At 41.5% G+C, this 16,317-nt stretch overlaps 2 protein-coding genes across 6 annotated transcripts in view; one reads left to right on the plus strand and one right to left on the minus strand.

Moving 5' to 3' along the window:
• The window catches only part of LOC142490133 (guanylate cyclase soluble subunit beta-2-like), a 431,574-nt gene that overhangs the window by 380,520 nt on the left and 34,737 nt on the right, over positions 1–16,317 (minus strand). The window lies entirely within an intron of this gene.
• Positions 1–16,317, plus strand: part of FAM124A (family with sequence similarity 124 member A) — a 96,674-nt gene that overhangs the window by 18,321 nt on the left and 62,036 nt on the right. For all 5 annotated transcript variants that reach the window (XM_075591983.1, XM_075591985.1, XM_075591986.1 and 2 more), the window contains one exon: positions 12,506–12,537. In XM_075591983.1, the coding sequence (XP_075448098.1) occupies positions 12,506–12,537 (32 nt within the window). The remainder of the gene's footprint in view (positions 1–12,505; positions 12,538–16,317) is intronic.

Here is a 16,317-nt window from a genome sequence, read left to right on the forward strand (position 1 = left end):
AATGAACCCACAAAGAAGTACAAATAAGCCAATTAGTTTACATCTCTTAGATGCGCCAGTGTAGATTCCAGGAAAGCACATGGTGAATGTATGATCAGTGAAGAAATGAGCTCATTCTATTCAAAAGTATATTTTCTTCTAAGAGATCTGGCTTCTGATTCTGATTTAAGAATCTCGTGCTGCAGTAGTTGTGGTTCTCTGTCTGACTTCTGCAAATGTGGAATGTATCAAATATTGGAACTACATTTTAGAATGATTTATACTTGGAAAACAGGACGGAAGGTTGCAAGTAAAGTAGTGGTCCCTTGTTGTATTGTATGTCTTTATTTATATAGCGCCAAAAGTGTACTCGGCGCTTCACAAAGAATACTGTACAGGGAATTACAATAAGTGCAGCAAAATCAAACAATAGGAAAGGAAATCCATGCCCCGAAGAGCTTACAATCTAAGGTTGAGCCTATTATCATTGTACTTAAAACACTGCAGCACTACAAAAAGCAAACTAAGTACACACGTGTGTGGATTCGTAGAGGTGTTCTTACTTCAAAGAGAATGGAACTGTGCAGCCCTTTATTATAGTTCACTTAGTGTACAGTATTGTGTACAATGCTTCTTGTTTTTTCCCCCCTGGTTATTATATACAATCTATAGGGCCTATCTAATCCGATTATATTTTTTAAATGTTTGTGCGTCAAAGCTTCAGATCTAAAAAGCAAAACAAACCTTAAAAACAAATGTCTCGTATGTAGGAAGACTTTATACATATGACGCACAATTGTTGTTTGAAGTGGTTTTTTGATGCATCCCTCATGTTGAATACCCAATTGATACAATTTAAATTAAAACAGAAACGTGTGTGTTTTTATTTATAACGAATATGAGTAAATATCAATTATTAGTGTTATCATTTTTATAATGGCCATACTGTAAAAATAATATATTTTTTAACTATAGTTTGAAACGTCTGTCCTAGGTCAAATCCATTTTTCGGTTGATACAACTTCGTTCTGCGCTAACACCATTATCACTCTTTTTAGGGTACACCAAGTTGAACTTGATGAATGATTTCAACACACTTTTAATTGTTCTGTTTTTTTGGCACATAGAAATATATATATTTTTTAGTTCGTCTATATGCAAGTACAGTCCATTTCTGTGCACCAAAAACAAAGGAACATTTTTTGGGGGGACGTCGCAGGTGCAGATGGAGGAATTTGAGGTTGGTACACAGGTGCACACAAGCGCAATTGAAATGGACTTTGACATTTACCAATTTTGTGCTAAAAAGCCCATTTGCAACGCATAGCACATAGGCCACTCAGTGTGTGTTATGGGAGTGTTTTAGGTAGGGGCTATTTGGTGCCTATTATTACATGTTGACTGATTGGCGCATAGTAAAGATGCCATTTAGACTGAGGCCGTTTGCCTACAGTAGGAGTGACTCTGAATTTCAGAAGGACACACTGTCGCGTTCGGTTTCCATGGATTAACAAAAGGGCAGAGTTTGTCACATTTGCTCTCCATTTTGCCACCAAAGACAGTATATCTATATATAGATACAGACCCCTGTGGCCCTTTGCTAGGTTTGCCAAGTGGCTGGATCACTTAGGTCAGAAACGTTGTCAGTTTATATCACCACTGAGTGTTTCGTTAGTGATATCATGACTGCATTTTTTTTTTGCTAGTCAAAGGTCCTATTTTTTTTTAAATTGAAACTTTCACCAAAAACAACTTTTTTGCTTTGACTCTGAGGCTGTTTATATACCTTTTGTGTGCAGCACTTTGTGTTGCAGGCACTGCAGCCTTCATTTATATGTTGCTTTATTTCCATTTCTCAGAAAATATAAATGTTTTATTCCATCTGATCTTGCAGGGGGGAAATAAAATATTGGCACAGTTTTGCAAAATTTAAACCACGTTCCTAAGAGACTTTAGACATTGCTTTATGGTAATTTACAGGTATGGGAAGAAATTACACATTACTATTCCATCAGGAAATGATACACTATATTACTTGTGGCTGACAGAAAAGCAATTCTGAACAAGTGGTACAAACGTTTAGATTCTATTACAGCTCACTTTAAACAAAGCAGTGCATCATGTAGTATCAGAGTAGTTATGTGCCTTACTAGACAATGAAATGGGATTCGGCAAGTTGTTTGATAAATGGGAGACCTGCATACACCTGCCTGACTAAATAGTATGTGGAACATTACATGTTTCTTATGTTTGATGCAGATATCACAGATTAGAACAGTTGTTCAGTAAATTGTAAGTATTAGCAAATTATAGCATCATTTAAAGCACAACTCTGTTTGAGACATGTACAGTAAGAGAAGAACTTTCTATTCAAGCAAGCATTGTTGATGTTGTAAACCTAATAATAATGTGCAAACAAACGTCTATTCAATGTAAAATTAATTCACAAAACCCTAACATTCCACTGATGTGCAGGAAAGCAAAAGCACATGGCAACCCTTCCTTTACAGCTCTGTCGGTGTCCTGTTCAGAATTCATTAAGACACAAACTAAGCTGCCCCTGGGCAGAAAACAGAATTTAGTTCTATGCATTTTATTATTATTATTATTATTATTATATCATCATTTATTTATAAAGCGCCAACATATTCCACATCGCGGTACAGTGGAGGTACAGAGATTTGATAAATACATAAACCGTTACACACAAATATGGACAAACATGCATAATCCGGCACACAAAGGTAATGAGGGAATAAGGGACAGTGTTGAAACAAAAGGTAAAGTGGGATGGAGTGTACCTCAGGCTGGATTATGGTCCAGATGCACAACTTGTCCCGTTAAGGTTGGGGGGTGTTAGGGTTGAGTTTTGAATTGCCGCACAGCTGTTACCAATAGGGTTTGCAGGGGAAGGGAGGGTGTTTAGAGGTATGCTAGTTAGGCTTCCTTCAAAAGGGGAATTTTCAGGGAGTTTTAAAATGAGTGCTGGGGGAAAGTCTGATGCTGCATGTTAGGGAATTCTAGAGAGAGAGAGAGCAGCATAGGAGAAGGCTTGTAGGCGGGAGTGAGCGGAGGTGATAAGGCAGGAGGAAAGGCAGATGTCATGGGCAGAGCGTATGGGGCGTTTAGGTATATATTTTGGGATGAGGGCTGAGATGTAAGCGGTAAACAGAAGAGTTGTTGATCAAGCCAAAGGTCAGAGCAGGGAGCAAGCAGCAGAGTAATAGGACAAGTCGGAATCGATACCAGGTTTTTGCAAGAGCCAGCAGCAAGTATGGGAGCTTCCAAGCAGCAGTGAACAGAGAACCTGCCTCCACTGTAGCAAGCTTGTGGTGAAGAACTGGAGGACAGGTGCCTTTTTATAGGACAAGGGAAGTCAGGTGGTGTGGTCAGTATAGCGGTCTACTGAGGGCCTGTATAGAATGACGCAGTCCCTGCATGCGGGCCCTAACAATGAGTATTGAAGCAGCATTTTAGTTAGATTGGCATTGGGATAGGCAGACAATGGAAATGCCAACTAGGAGAAAGTTACAGTAGTCAAGGTGGGATAGGATGTATAAACTATAATTTTAGTTGCATCATGAATGCGAAAAGAGCATATCCTGGCAATAATTCGGAGGTGTAGATGGCAGGACTTTGTGAGGGACTGAATGTGAGGAATGAAGACAAAGATGACACAGTGACAGTGGGCTTGAGGTTTGTTGAAATTGTGGTATTATTGACAATGTTAGAGAGTTTGGGTATAGTGGTGGCAGTTGAAGGGGGAAAGAGTATTCTGTTTTCGACAAGTAACGGTGGAACATTCATAGGAGGCTTCTTTCAGATGATACTGAAAGCCAAAAGATTGTATTAGTTCACCAAGAGAGGAGGTGTAGAGTGAGAAGAGCAGGGGGCCTAAGGACCAATCCCTATGTTAAAGAAATACAAACGCCAATCGATGCATCCTTAGCATGTCATTCCCTGTTTTCATTTTCAATGTCAAACACAAACCTACCACTGTATACCTTCGCTGAATGGTGCTCTACCTTTTTGGCTGAAAATTTATTAAGCAGACTGCTGACGACAGAGAAGCCCAATGCTACATCCAACATGACAAAAATACACCGTAAAATACTTAGATATTCTCTTGAAAAAGGGTCATTTAGTTTAACCATTTGGCCAAAGCATTGTAAGCTTGCGAGCCACAAGGCAGACCCTGTTCGCAAGTCCTAACACTACCAGATAAAATACTATTATACCTCTATTAGGATTAAAATTCTCATTTACCTCTATTAGGAGGGAGAAATACCACATTGGATCTATATCCAGTAGAATGAAAGGACCTACTAACTTGAGAAGTGGGGAGGGGCGAGCTTTAAACCTGGGAAGGAGGAGCCACTAACCTCCAACAGCTGAGACAGCTGAGAATAGGTTAACAAAACACACAAAACCCCAGCAAGTACTTTTTGGGAACCCCTGAGCCCCCACAAAATATATAAGTGTCAAAAAGGAGATCTATTGAGCATGGCATATGTATGCAACAGACGACAGAGAAGCCCAATGCTACATCCAACATGACAAAAATACACAGTAAAATACTTATATATTCTCTTGAAAAAGGGACATTTAGTTTAACCGTTTGGCCAAAGCATTGTAAGCTTGCGAGCCACGACAAGGCAGACCCTGTTCGCAAGTCCTAACACTACCAGATAAAATATTAATATACCTCTATTAGGATTAAAATTCTCATTTACCTCTATTTGGAGGGAGAAAAACCACATTGGATCTATGGATTAATCAGACTGCTCTAATGTTTAGCAGCCTATTTTTTTAATTTGAATTTAGAAAGTGCAGAAAAGAAGCATATTTTTTTATTACATTTGATGCAAGTTACACAAGGTTAATGCAGTTCAGACATGGGGTGTCTGTTATTAGTCTTCAGACTACAAAACCCGAGCAAAAACTTAACAAATTTATAATGGCAAAATACTTCCATTGAAACTAGTATCTATTTTTGTCAATCTAATGCAGTATTTTTGCAATAGTATTGCAGCAAGGAGACTTTGATAAATTGATATAGTGGTAGAAGTTGAAGGCTGAAGTGTAACGCTTGCGCTCACCACGAACAAGGCAGGACCCCGGTACTGAGGTGGGAAAGTATGAAACTGCGCACCCACAGCAGCGGAGTTACGCCTAGAGGGTGGATAGTCAAGATCGCTGGGTCTGGGCTGGAGAGTGTGGGTAGTCTTAATACTTGCCGAGATCGTAGGTAGGGCCAGGAGAGTAGTCAGTGCCGGAGTGCCGTGTTCTGGGGTTGGAGCCATTAGGAAGGTAGTTGGTCGATAGCCGTGGTCAGGGATGGAGAATTGCAGATGGTCAGAGGCAGGCCGGGGTCGGTAATCCAAAGAGAGGTCCTAAAGTCAAGCCGGGTCGGTACACAGAAGAGATAAGCAGCAGAGGGTTAAAGCACAACAGGAACAAGGCAAGGCAGGGACGTGGGAGCACAAGGCTACCATGAACTATGCTCAGCCAAAGAATTAAAGGAAAGGCTGAGCATATATAGGAGAGCTGGACAAATAGGACTCAGGGGAGGAGCGGAGGCGCGGCCTCCGCGGAAGCAGGGATAGGCTGCAAGGTGCAGGAGACAGGTGGGAGAGAGATTTGTGTTGACGCACAGCTGGGGAGCAGTGAACGCGTGTCACGTGTGTGCGGGGCGGTACCAGCGGAGGGGAGGAGCCAAGCACTGTGTGATCCTTGAAAGCCCTTCCGTGGGCGCACACGCTCTGTAAGGTGCGCGGGAGGCTGTACAGCAGGAGGCAAGGAGGAAGCGCGCCGCGAGGAACGCGCTCTCTGACCGCTTGCAGCGGGATGCTGGGCAGCAGGAGGTAAGGAAGGAAAATGCAGGGGACGTGTTCCCCGATCCTTACATAAAGCCTGCATTTGTTGCGTGGGAAAGTCCAGGTTTTCCATCCTTTCTGCTAATTGCTTCACCTGATTATCTAGGCTATATAGCCTTCCGTTACAGTTGCAACCACCACCACCACACAACCTCATCCTTCTCTTGCACTCTGCTCTCCTTTTAAGAGTAAAGGTGTAGGTAAAAAAATTAAATTAAAAAAAAAGCTGGCACAAGGATCAGACAGAGACGGAGCACTCGATGAATGGGCAAAAAAGGGAAGAGGGTAGAGGAAGTAATTAGAATCGCCTGTCTGCCTGTTACTGTATAAGCCCTGTCCCCTCTGCCAGGAACAATGGTGCTGGTATGTAGCATATGGTTCTGTGCCATGGCCAAGCTCGGTGTCTGTGCTATGGCTAGGCTCAGCTTGCTGTGCTATTGCTGGACAGGGCTTATTGGGAAATGGGTGCTCTTCCTGGGTGTGGGGTGGTGCACTAGTGTAAGGCTTTGGTGCCGTGCTATTGCTGGGCATGGGTTGTTGGTGCAAGGAAGTGGATACTGGTAAAGAGTGTATTAAAATACAGGACTAGAGGGGGTGCGCACGCAGTGTCGGTAATGACGGGAGCACTTTAAGAGAGCTCTGTGGACTCCGCAACGATTGCAGACTTGAAAGACCTCCAAACCGCGCAAAATTGATTAAAAACCTCTCCCCTTGCCAGCGGAACTCCCAGAGATGCCTCCCCCCAAGAACGACCGCAAGCCAGCGACCCCTTCGGTCTCCAGGTACCTTTATGAAAGCTCCTTCCCCTGTTCCTGAAAACCAAGATGGCGCCCATGCTGGCATGCACGCGCATTCACAGGAGCAGGAACAGACACACTAACAAGGAGGAAACTTTACCAACACTGAAAAAGAACAAGACACAGAAGAAAATACCCAAATCACCCCAAACGCTTTAAAAGATCTGTTTAAAGAGATGCAGGTTTTTTTTCAGGTGGCTCTCGACAAGGCTTTTGCTTATTTTAAAGCAGGTTTGACTTCCCTGACAGAACGCACTGTACAGTTGGAGAATAAACTCGAAGAATCCTTGCAGAGTCAAAGTTCAATGGAAGATGAACTATTCAGACTCAACCATGAAATCAGGAACCTGAACGACACCATCGATGACTTGGAAAACCGGGAAAGGAGGCAAAACCTCAGGGTAAGAAATATTCCAGAAACAGTCGAACCGGATGAGTTACAACCCTACCTAACAAACCTATTTACTCAAATAGTCCCGTCGCTTCAAACAAGTGACCTCCATATGGACAGAGCACACAGTGCCTTGCGCCCAAGATTCGCGGATCCTCGAAAATGCAGGGATGTAATAGTCAAATTACACTATTACACCACCAAAGAGAAAATAATGAGAGGCTGTAGGAATCAAGAATTTGTGGACTTTGAAGATTCCAGGATCCAGATCTTCCAGGATCTCTCCAGATCAACAATTTCAAGAAGAGGCCTCCGCCCAGTCACAGCGGTCCTTAGAGACAACGACATCCGCTATAGATGGGCCTTCCCTTTCCGCTTGGTCGTAAACAGAGAGGGGAAACAATTCTCGTTAAGATTCCCAGAAGAGGCAGAGAATTTCCTTGGAGCCCTTGAAGTACAAGGCTAACAACCCGCGAAACCGCAACGCTCTCCGAGACCTAAGGAACCACCCAAGGCTTCAGCGCGGAGTGAAAGAGTGGACCACCAAAAAGCTTTGGATTTCACCCTCCCAACCCGACCATGTTAAAGGTTCTGTTTTTACGCCTAAAGTTGGACTACGTGGTGGAGGAGGTTGGCGGTTCAGAAATTATGGACCACGGCAAACTTTTCTCCCCGGCAAGACTTGATACTTTTTCTGTTCCCCCCTCACCCCCCCCTCTCTTGCCCCTTGTGGGTCCTGGATGGGGAACATGAAATCTAAGACTGAAATGACACCCTCAATCTTAGTTATTTTTGTAAAATGTTTTAGTTGTCACAAATTTTCTAAGGTTTATAGTATATCCCCAGTTAATTGTGTTATAAATTGTGTTTCTTCTAGACAGAGCGCAAAGATCTAAGGTAAAAGATTTAAGAGGTTATATATCACGAAGATATTCTCCCGTTTCTTTAATTTTGTTTTTATAAAAGGGGTTGAAGTTTGGAGACAAAGAGGTTTGGAGGTTATATTATGGAGGAGTCCTCCAGAGTTTGGGGTGCCCCGGAATCATCAAGGCTTGTGCCTCCCCCCCCCCTATTTGGACATTTTATAGCCCTTTATTTTGGTCCACATAAGGACCATCAGTTAACAGGTTTTAGGATGGATATTAGATCCATTCACCCCATATACTCTTTGTTGTTGTTTCTTGTGTCCTTTCTCCTAATCTTTTCCCCCTCCCCAAGGTTTTCCCTCCCCAGTACAACCACAGATCACTGAGTAAGTTCTCAAGTCCAGGTAACGACGTCTGTGCACCCACACTCTATTTTATATTTCACGATATCTGCAGGGCGAGTTTTAATATGTAAACTATGACTGCCCAACTACCCATTAAAGTAGTCTCTTTAAACGTAAAGGGACTAAATTCAAATAAAAATAGGAGACTAGCTCTGAGAGAATTTAAGAAAATGCAGGCAGATAGTTTATTTCTCCAGGAAACCCATTTTAACACCCAAGACCCCCTAAAACTTTTCGGTGTACTTACCCGTTAGCTTACTATTCTTTTTCCAAAAAGAAAAGAGGAGTAGCTATTCTGTTAAAACATGATATCCCATTTCAAACGGAAGAAATTAAAAGGGATAAGGAAGGTAGATTTATATTGGTGAGAGTCCTTCTGTCAGAGGTTAGATTAACTTTAGTTATGATCACCCAGAATGATCAACAAATTGATTTTCTGAAATCAATTATAGAAGAAATTGGGGGATCCCCATCGGAAGATATAATACTAGGGGGTGATTTTAATATGACCCTGAACCCAATTTGGATAGATCCTTATCCCCACAGTATAAGATAGCGAGCAAGGTTTTCAGCAAAGCAAAACATTTTAAGAAATTGATAAAAGATTTTACATTGGAAGAAGCTTGGCGTATGAAGAACAAAAAACAACGGGATTATACATTTGACTCTCCCCCACACGATATAATGTACTGCTGCGGCACAGTTTATTCGAGCATTTGCCCGTTCTGTGCCGCAGCAGTAGCCTGGCGCGCGCCCGAGTGTGACGGGCGCGCGCCGAAGCAGCGGAAGAGCGCCCTCCGATCGGGGCGCTCTCCCTACCGCTGCCGGGTCCGCCGGGTCCCCCGGAACCCCCTGCCGCTGTCCCGCGATCGCGGGACACCAGGGCTCCCTCGGGGAGCCCTGGACGCGCGTGCAGGGGGCGCAGGCTCCCGAAGACGCGTGACCGCGCGTCTATGACGCGCGGCACGCCGAGGGGCGGCCACTAGCAAGCCGGGAAATCTCCCGGCTTGCGGATCTGGCCGCACTGCGATAAAGTGTGTCGCCAGTGTATATACCAGAATTGACTATATATTTGTCTCATCGAATCTTTTGGATCGGGTTGCCAAGACAAATATAGGCCCTATATCATGGTCTGACCATGCCCCAGTGGAAATGGTCCTGAAACACCCTTTCACTAGACCTAAGGTGTTCCAGTGGTGCCTAAATGTGTCGCTTCTGAATCAGACAGGGATTTAGGAACAGATAGGGACTATTTTGTAGATTTCAGACTAAACAAAGGCTTAGTCGAAAGCCCGTCCACCCTCTGGGAGGCTCATAAAGCCTCCATTAGAGGTCAATTTATCTCAATAGCTTCATACATGAAAAAAGCAAAAAATCTTAAACAAGGCAAACTTACAGCTAAAATAATCGAATTAGAACAGGAACATAAATCACGCCCCTGCGCAAAGATATTTAAGCTTCTCTGTCAGACTAGAGAGGAATTACATAAACTAAGATTGGAGGACACAGAGACAGCATTAAAATGGACCCGCCAGACTTATTATAATAAAGGTAATAAAGCAGATAAGCTTCTCGCCATCAAGTTAAGAGGTGTTAAAGCTAAAACGCAAGTTTCAGCGATAAGGCGAGATAACGGGGAAATTACACACAACCCTTTTCAAATTGCCAAGGAATTCTCTAAATTTTACAATTATTTGTATAATCTTGATTCATCAGATCCCAATTTTAATAAACCCTCCAGTGAAAAAATAGCTATTTACAGGCATGCGAACTTCCAAAGCTCTCTGTGGAAGAACTGGAGCGACTCAATGCTAAAGTAAGTTTTACAGAATTAAAAGAGGTTTATTAAAGGTCCGAAACCCTCAAAAGCCCCAGGCCCAGATCGCTTCTCAAATCTTTACTATAACAAATATTGGGGAATACTAGCTCCATATCTTTTAGATATGTTTAATAATTTTCTATCGGGCTCCCAGATTCCCTTGCAAATGTCAAAAGCAAATCTAGTGGTAATACCTAAGGAAGGAAAAGATCCAATGAACTGCGCAAGTTACAGGCCAATCTCACTGCTTAATACCCAGGAGTGTCTTTCCCAGAGTGTACTCTTTTCGAAGATCTATGCAGAAATAGAAATTATCAGTGGGGTCTTATCTCAATTATTTACCAATTTCTTATTTCTCGTGAATTTAAAGTATATGGATCAATGGGCCCAGGATTTTCAGGTAGAGATTCCTTGGGAGGACTGGCAAACTACCTTGATCAATGCAACGAACACATCACTATACACAATATCTAAAGAATATATTTACAAAGTTATTTTTAGGTGGTATTTGACGCCCCAGAGGTTGAGGCAGATTTTTCCAGAGACCACAAATCTCTGCTGGAGGGGTTGTGGGGGTGTTTGTGATATGGCCCATATCTGGTGGTTTTGCCCCAAAATACAGAGGTTCTGGGGAGTAGTGCAGAATTTAGTGCGAGAGACTATTGGGATAAGGATCTTCCTAGACCCGATTTATAATGGTTCTGGGTGAGCCGCTAGATAATTTATATGAAAACAAATCTAAATTATTGCTACATATTCTGACCGCGGCTAGACGTGCAATAGCCGGAGCCTGGAAAAAGCCCCTACCCCCCACCCCCGAGAGAGAGATTATTTTGAGAATAAATGAGGTGCAATCTATGGAAAGATTAACAGTTTATGTTAGACATAATTCAAGAAAATTCCAAAAGGTCTGGGAACCCTGGATCTCTAGGGGGAATAGGTGAACTGTTCAGCCATGGTGGATGGAGGGCTGTATTCTCTCTCTTCCAGAGTTGGTAATGCTTGGTGATATCTGGAGTTGGGATTGTACGGCGTTGTTGTATTTTTGTACTTCTTGATTTTTGTTTCTTTTATGATACCGATATTAAATTGGTGGTACCCCCTCTCCCCCTCCCCTTTTCTATTTCTGTATCCCTTCCTTAATGTTTTCCAAAAAATTGAAAATAAAAAATAAGTTACAAAAAAAATACAGAACTTGAATGGGGAGCATTATTGTAAATGGGAATTGGGAGAATTATTGGACGGCGATCCTGGATGAGAAATTTGGGAAAACACGAGGGAGAATTTTGGGGGAGTTGTTTACAACGTCAGTTTGACATTTTGCCAGGCTAGTACCTATTCAGACTGGATACTGAAATGTCAGTTTATTTTTCTACAATAATATATGTTTACAACATTAATTTAGTGTTTGTAGTTTCCGACTCAACTTACTGTTATAAAATGAGTCCTAATGAAAATTAGTGTTAATGTCATCTATTAGAATTTAGAATGTGTGGTGAAAAGATCTGCTTTTCATCTGTAAGAACAGTATGTTAGGAACTTAATTCTGACACCTGTTGAAATACTGTGTAAAATCATTCAAGGAAACTAAGCAAGAGGAACAGACACAAATACTATGACATGGATTCAAAACGAGAAAATAAATGACTATTTGAGTTTTTGAATTTCCGCTCTTTGTTTACATTTCTATCTATCTTTAAACATAACAGAGAACTGGAGGTTTTCGATCATCCATTAGTGTTTGGATTAAGATAAAAACCTGTTCGCAAGAACTATTTCTACTGTTTCCATATAAAATATATATGCATACATTCTCAATTTCATCAAATTTATTAAATTAAATTACAAAATGATGGTACAGTAATCACACTTCAAGTGAGTTCTATGAGCTGTAATGGAGTCTGAAGTAGTAAGGTGCATTTTGGCACCGAATAACATAGAATGAGTAACCATAACTCACTTATGCTTTAACATAGGGAATATCCCCCAGTCAAATTGCAGGACATACTAGTTGCTGCTGGAACGACAGATTTAAGGGGTAGATTCATTAAGCGCTGGTACGGGTTAGCACACTCCATCCATTGACTTGAATGGAAGTTAACGGCAGATCGTGTGCACTAACCAGTACAAGTCCTGCTGAATCTGCCCCTAAAATCCCTGTTTAGTGCTGTGGCAGAAAGTGTTTTTTTGTTTGTTATAATAAAGTTAGGAGAAAAAAAACTCCTTAGGTTTATCTACTTGTCGTCTCACACGGCCTGTACACATTTGTATACAATGTGTGGATCTTTTCACTTTCTGTCATCTAACCATAACATCATATCTGAAGTCAAAATATGCAAAACATGCTGATGGACGTTTACTTTTGTATTGCAGGTCAGACTACAGTCGCATGTCCTCCACAAGCAGTAAGTATACCTTTGTGGTAATTATTTCTGAAACGTCCTAGCAGCCACGTTGGTCATAGAGAAGAGTAGATTCGTGGTAGGCTGTGATACCCTTTAGAGGACCAACATTAGATTAAATAATACAGATCTTTTGAAACCTCAGGTTTATGATTCTTCAAGTTTCCTGTCACAGCACTGTACAATATAATATAGTCTTATATGGGAAGATCTCTAATGGAACTCTCATAGTCTACAATGACTAAAGGGCATCACAACTCACACTGAATCTGAAACTTGTAAGAAATATTTGGAACCATATTGTTCATTGGGATGTTGTATATTGTTGCTAAGAATGATCAGAAATAACCTGTATGGTTAAAAAAAATAATAATGCTTAAAGACTATCATACAATCATTTATATTTAACTTCTCACTTAAAACTCAATTGAAATATAGTATAGCTACTTCAATTGGCATTAAGGGCATGATTCTAGTGTAAAGCCATTTGTGTTTTTTACAGCATTAGAATGTACCTTTTGGCTAAGATTTTAAAATGAATATATATATAGAGGTCACATTTTGCAGATTGAGTTGTAATCTTGCAGACTAATGCAAAGTAGGTAAGTGTTCCTGATTAATATAGGAAATTATTAATAAAACATAATTTCTTGCAGGTCTAGTGTAGTGTATTTTTATACATGGGAAATGTGAACCCTAATTCAGCAATTTAGCATAATAATAATTTTTCAGACAAAAAAATAGAAACATTCACGACAGATGCAGAGACAATAGGAGCAGCTGTGAAGTAATCCAGATGAGCTCTATGCCAAAAGCTAATCATTGATAAAACCGCACGTCTGCGTGACTGGACTCAGGAAGGAAGCACTGTGCAATAATAAAATTATGACTAGGAGTTCATCTGATAAATCCACATTCAGGATTTTCTACGTGCGATTATTCAGTAGCCAGTCATCCTTATATCCACTTTGGCTCAATGTGTGCACTACGGCGAATTCCAGAATAACAGTGAATTACAGTGGATACTGATACTGTATTCAAATTACTTTTGAAGTCATTTTCAGTTCCCCTCTTCTTCACCTCCATCTATCCCTACATTTCTGCAGAGACCTGCGCTCTATTTATCTACCAGCTCTTGACTCCACTTTGCACTCCTCCCTTTCCTGTCGCTGCTCCACTACAGACTGTGACATCCTGGTCAGGAACCACAACTACCTTATCCTCCTCTTGATCTACATGCCCCTCTTTTTCTCTGCTGTTCTTGCCCTTCTAACCCCAGGCCCTGGCTAAACTGCCACACACGCATGCTGCGTTCTTGCACTCTTTCCTCTGAATGCCTCTAGAGGAAATCTCATACTCTTGCAGACTTCCTTCCATACTAATGCATCCTATCCCATTTCAACTCTGCCCTCTCCCAACAAACCTACCTTTCTTCGCTAATCAATACTCCCAAGTCTAACCCATGCTACCCCTTCTCTGTCTTTGACTGTCTACTTAGACCACTGCCTGCTACCTGTTTTTCTTCCTCCATTTGAGCTTAGGATTTTGCCGACTATTTCAAGACATGTGGATTCCATTCCTCAAGGCATCCCCTCTGTATCTGCCTCACATGCTACACCTTCTCTTCCTAACTCTTCTCCTTCCTACCTTGACTCTCTTTCCTCTGTCACAGTGTACACTGACACACATTTCAACTCCTCCCTCCACTCTGGTACCTTTCCCTCCTTCAAGCATGCAAGACTTATACTTTTACTCAAAAACAGCAAGCTTAACCCTACCTGTCTATCAACTTATCACCCTGTCTCCCTAACTATCACCCTCTCTCCCTCCTGCCTTTGACGCTAAACTCCTTGAACACCTTGTATTCTTTTGCTTGGACCATTTTCTTACCTCCTATTCTCTCCTCTACAATCTGGCTTCCATACTGCTTACACCACCGAAACTGCCCTCACCAAAATAATGACCTCGAAGGTCATTACACCCTGCTTATATTACTCAACCTCTCTGCAGCATTTGATACTGTGGACCACCCTATTCTCCTTCACACACTCCATACTCTTGGTATCCATAACAGAGGTCTATTATGTATCTCCTCTTACACATTCTCTAGGTGATCTTATCACATCCCTTTGGTTCCAATATCACCTCCATGCTGATGACACAAATTTACCTTTCAGCCCCTGACCTTACACCTGTTGTACAGAACAAAGTCTCTGAATGTCTCTCCGCTATATCATCCTGGATGACCCTCCCCCGACTCAAACTTAACATGTCAAAGGCGGAGCTCTTCATACCTCCTTCCAAGCCTGGTCCTACTGCCCACTTTTACATTACTGTTAGCAGCACAATCATACACCTAGTATCACAAGCACGCTGTGTAGGTGTCACACTATACACATTCTAATCACAATGTAGCAAAAAAGTAATTTTTTTTCCTCCATAACATTGCAAAGCTATGTCTTTTCCTCTATCTCTCTAAGGCCTCGTCCCCACTGCTCGCGGCTGCGCGTGCGGCGCGAACAAGATATGACCCTCGGGTAGCCACAGATGTAGAGGTGCAGCGCACAGCGATAAACTGGATCCACGGGACAGCAGCAGTATAATGAAAATAAAAGTTCTTTATTGAGAAGTCATGGTGCAGACAGGTATGGGTGCAGGAAAAAACCTCTGTCTCTAACGCGTTTCACGCCTTGCTGGCGCTTCGTCGGAGAGTACAGTGTAGTGTGCTGTGGTTGCCCTCTTATAGAGATCCCAATTATCATAATTTGAGACCTCCGTGTAAAATTTGTAAACCGGAAGTGACGCGACTCACTTGGTATACCGGAAGTGACGTGTCGCGATATGCGAGTCACTGTTATTTGCCGGCTGGGTATGGTATTAAATAGCGCGTCTTCTAGCCTCATGGGGAGGGGTTATCTGGGAGTGTGGAGGTAAAGCAAAGCCAAATCTATCCGTATTTAGGTGTATACTAAACCGGAAATGACGTGTCGCTATGGCACATACTTTTAAACCGGAAATGACATATCTCTATGATGTCCATGACAATGATTTGTTTACATAATAAATATGTGGTCATGGCAACCCGTGGATTAACCCTGGGGTGAAGACTTTATGTAAATGAGGGAAAGCACAGCACAGATATCTTTGCTGAATAGTTAATAACTCATTTCAAGCAAGATATATTAAAAACAATAGTCAACATTTACAATCCTATCAGAGGACATCAATAGATATTAATGAGAATAAAATGCAGTAATTATGATACTTGGTATGACACAGAACTAGATTAGAGAGGGAACGATATATAGTACATTCTATTGGTCAAGTTCAGAGAGATACAAAGAGATAACCATATAACTTGTGATACACAGAGTTATAAAAATATGTATAATATAATATATACATGACCTGATATTAATAATAACAATAATTTTATTGCAAAAAATGTTTCAATTCCCAATCGGTATTTATACCCCCGGGTGCAAGAGACCCGAGGGTATAAATCCAGAACATTTCTCTCTGATTCAGAGTCAATTCTCTATTGCCTCCCCTAATGTGTTTGGGGATATGTTCCAATGCATGGAATGTGAAAGTTTCTAACGAGCCTTGTGGGCATTCATGAAAATGTTTTGCTACCGGTAATTCTATATGATTCTTTTTAATAGAGCGTATGTGCTCAGAAATTCTAATCTTTAACGGACGAATTGTCCTTCCGATGTACACTTTACCACATTGACAATTTATTTTATACACCACATAATTTGTATTACATGTCATGAAATG

This window comes from Ascaphus truei, chromosome 3 (assembly GCF_040206685.1).
Source record: "Ascaphus truei isolate aAscTru1 chromosome 3, aAscTru1.hap1, whole genome shotgun sequence".
NCBI lineage: Eukaryota > Metazoa > Chordata > Amphibia > Anura > Ascaphidae > Ascaphus > Ascaphus truei.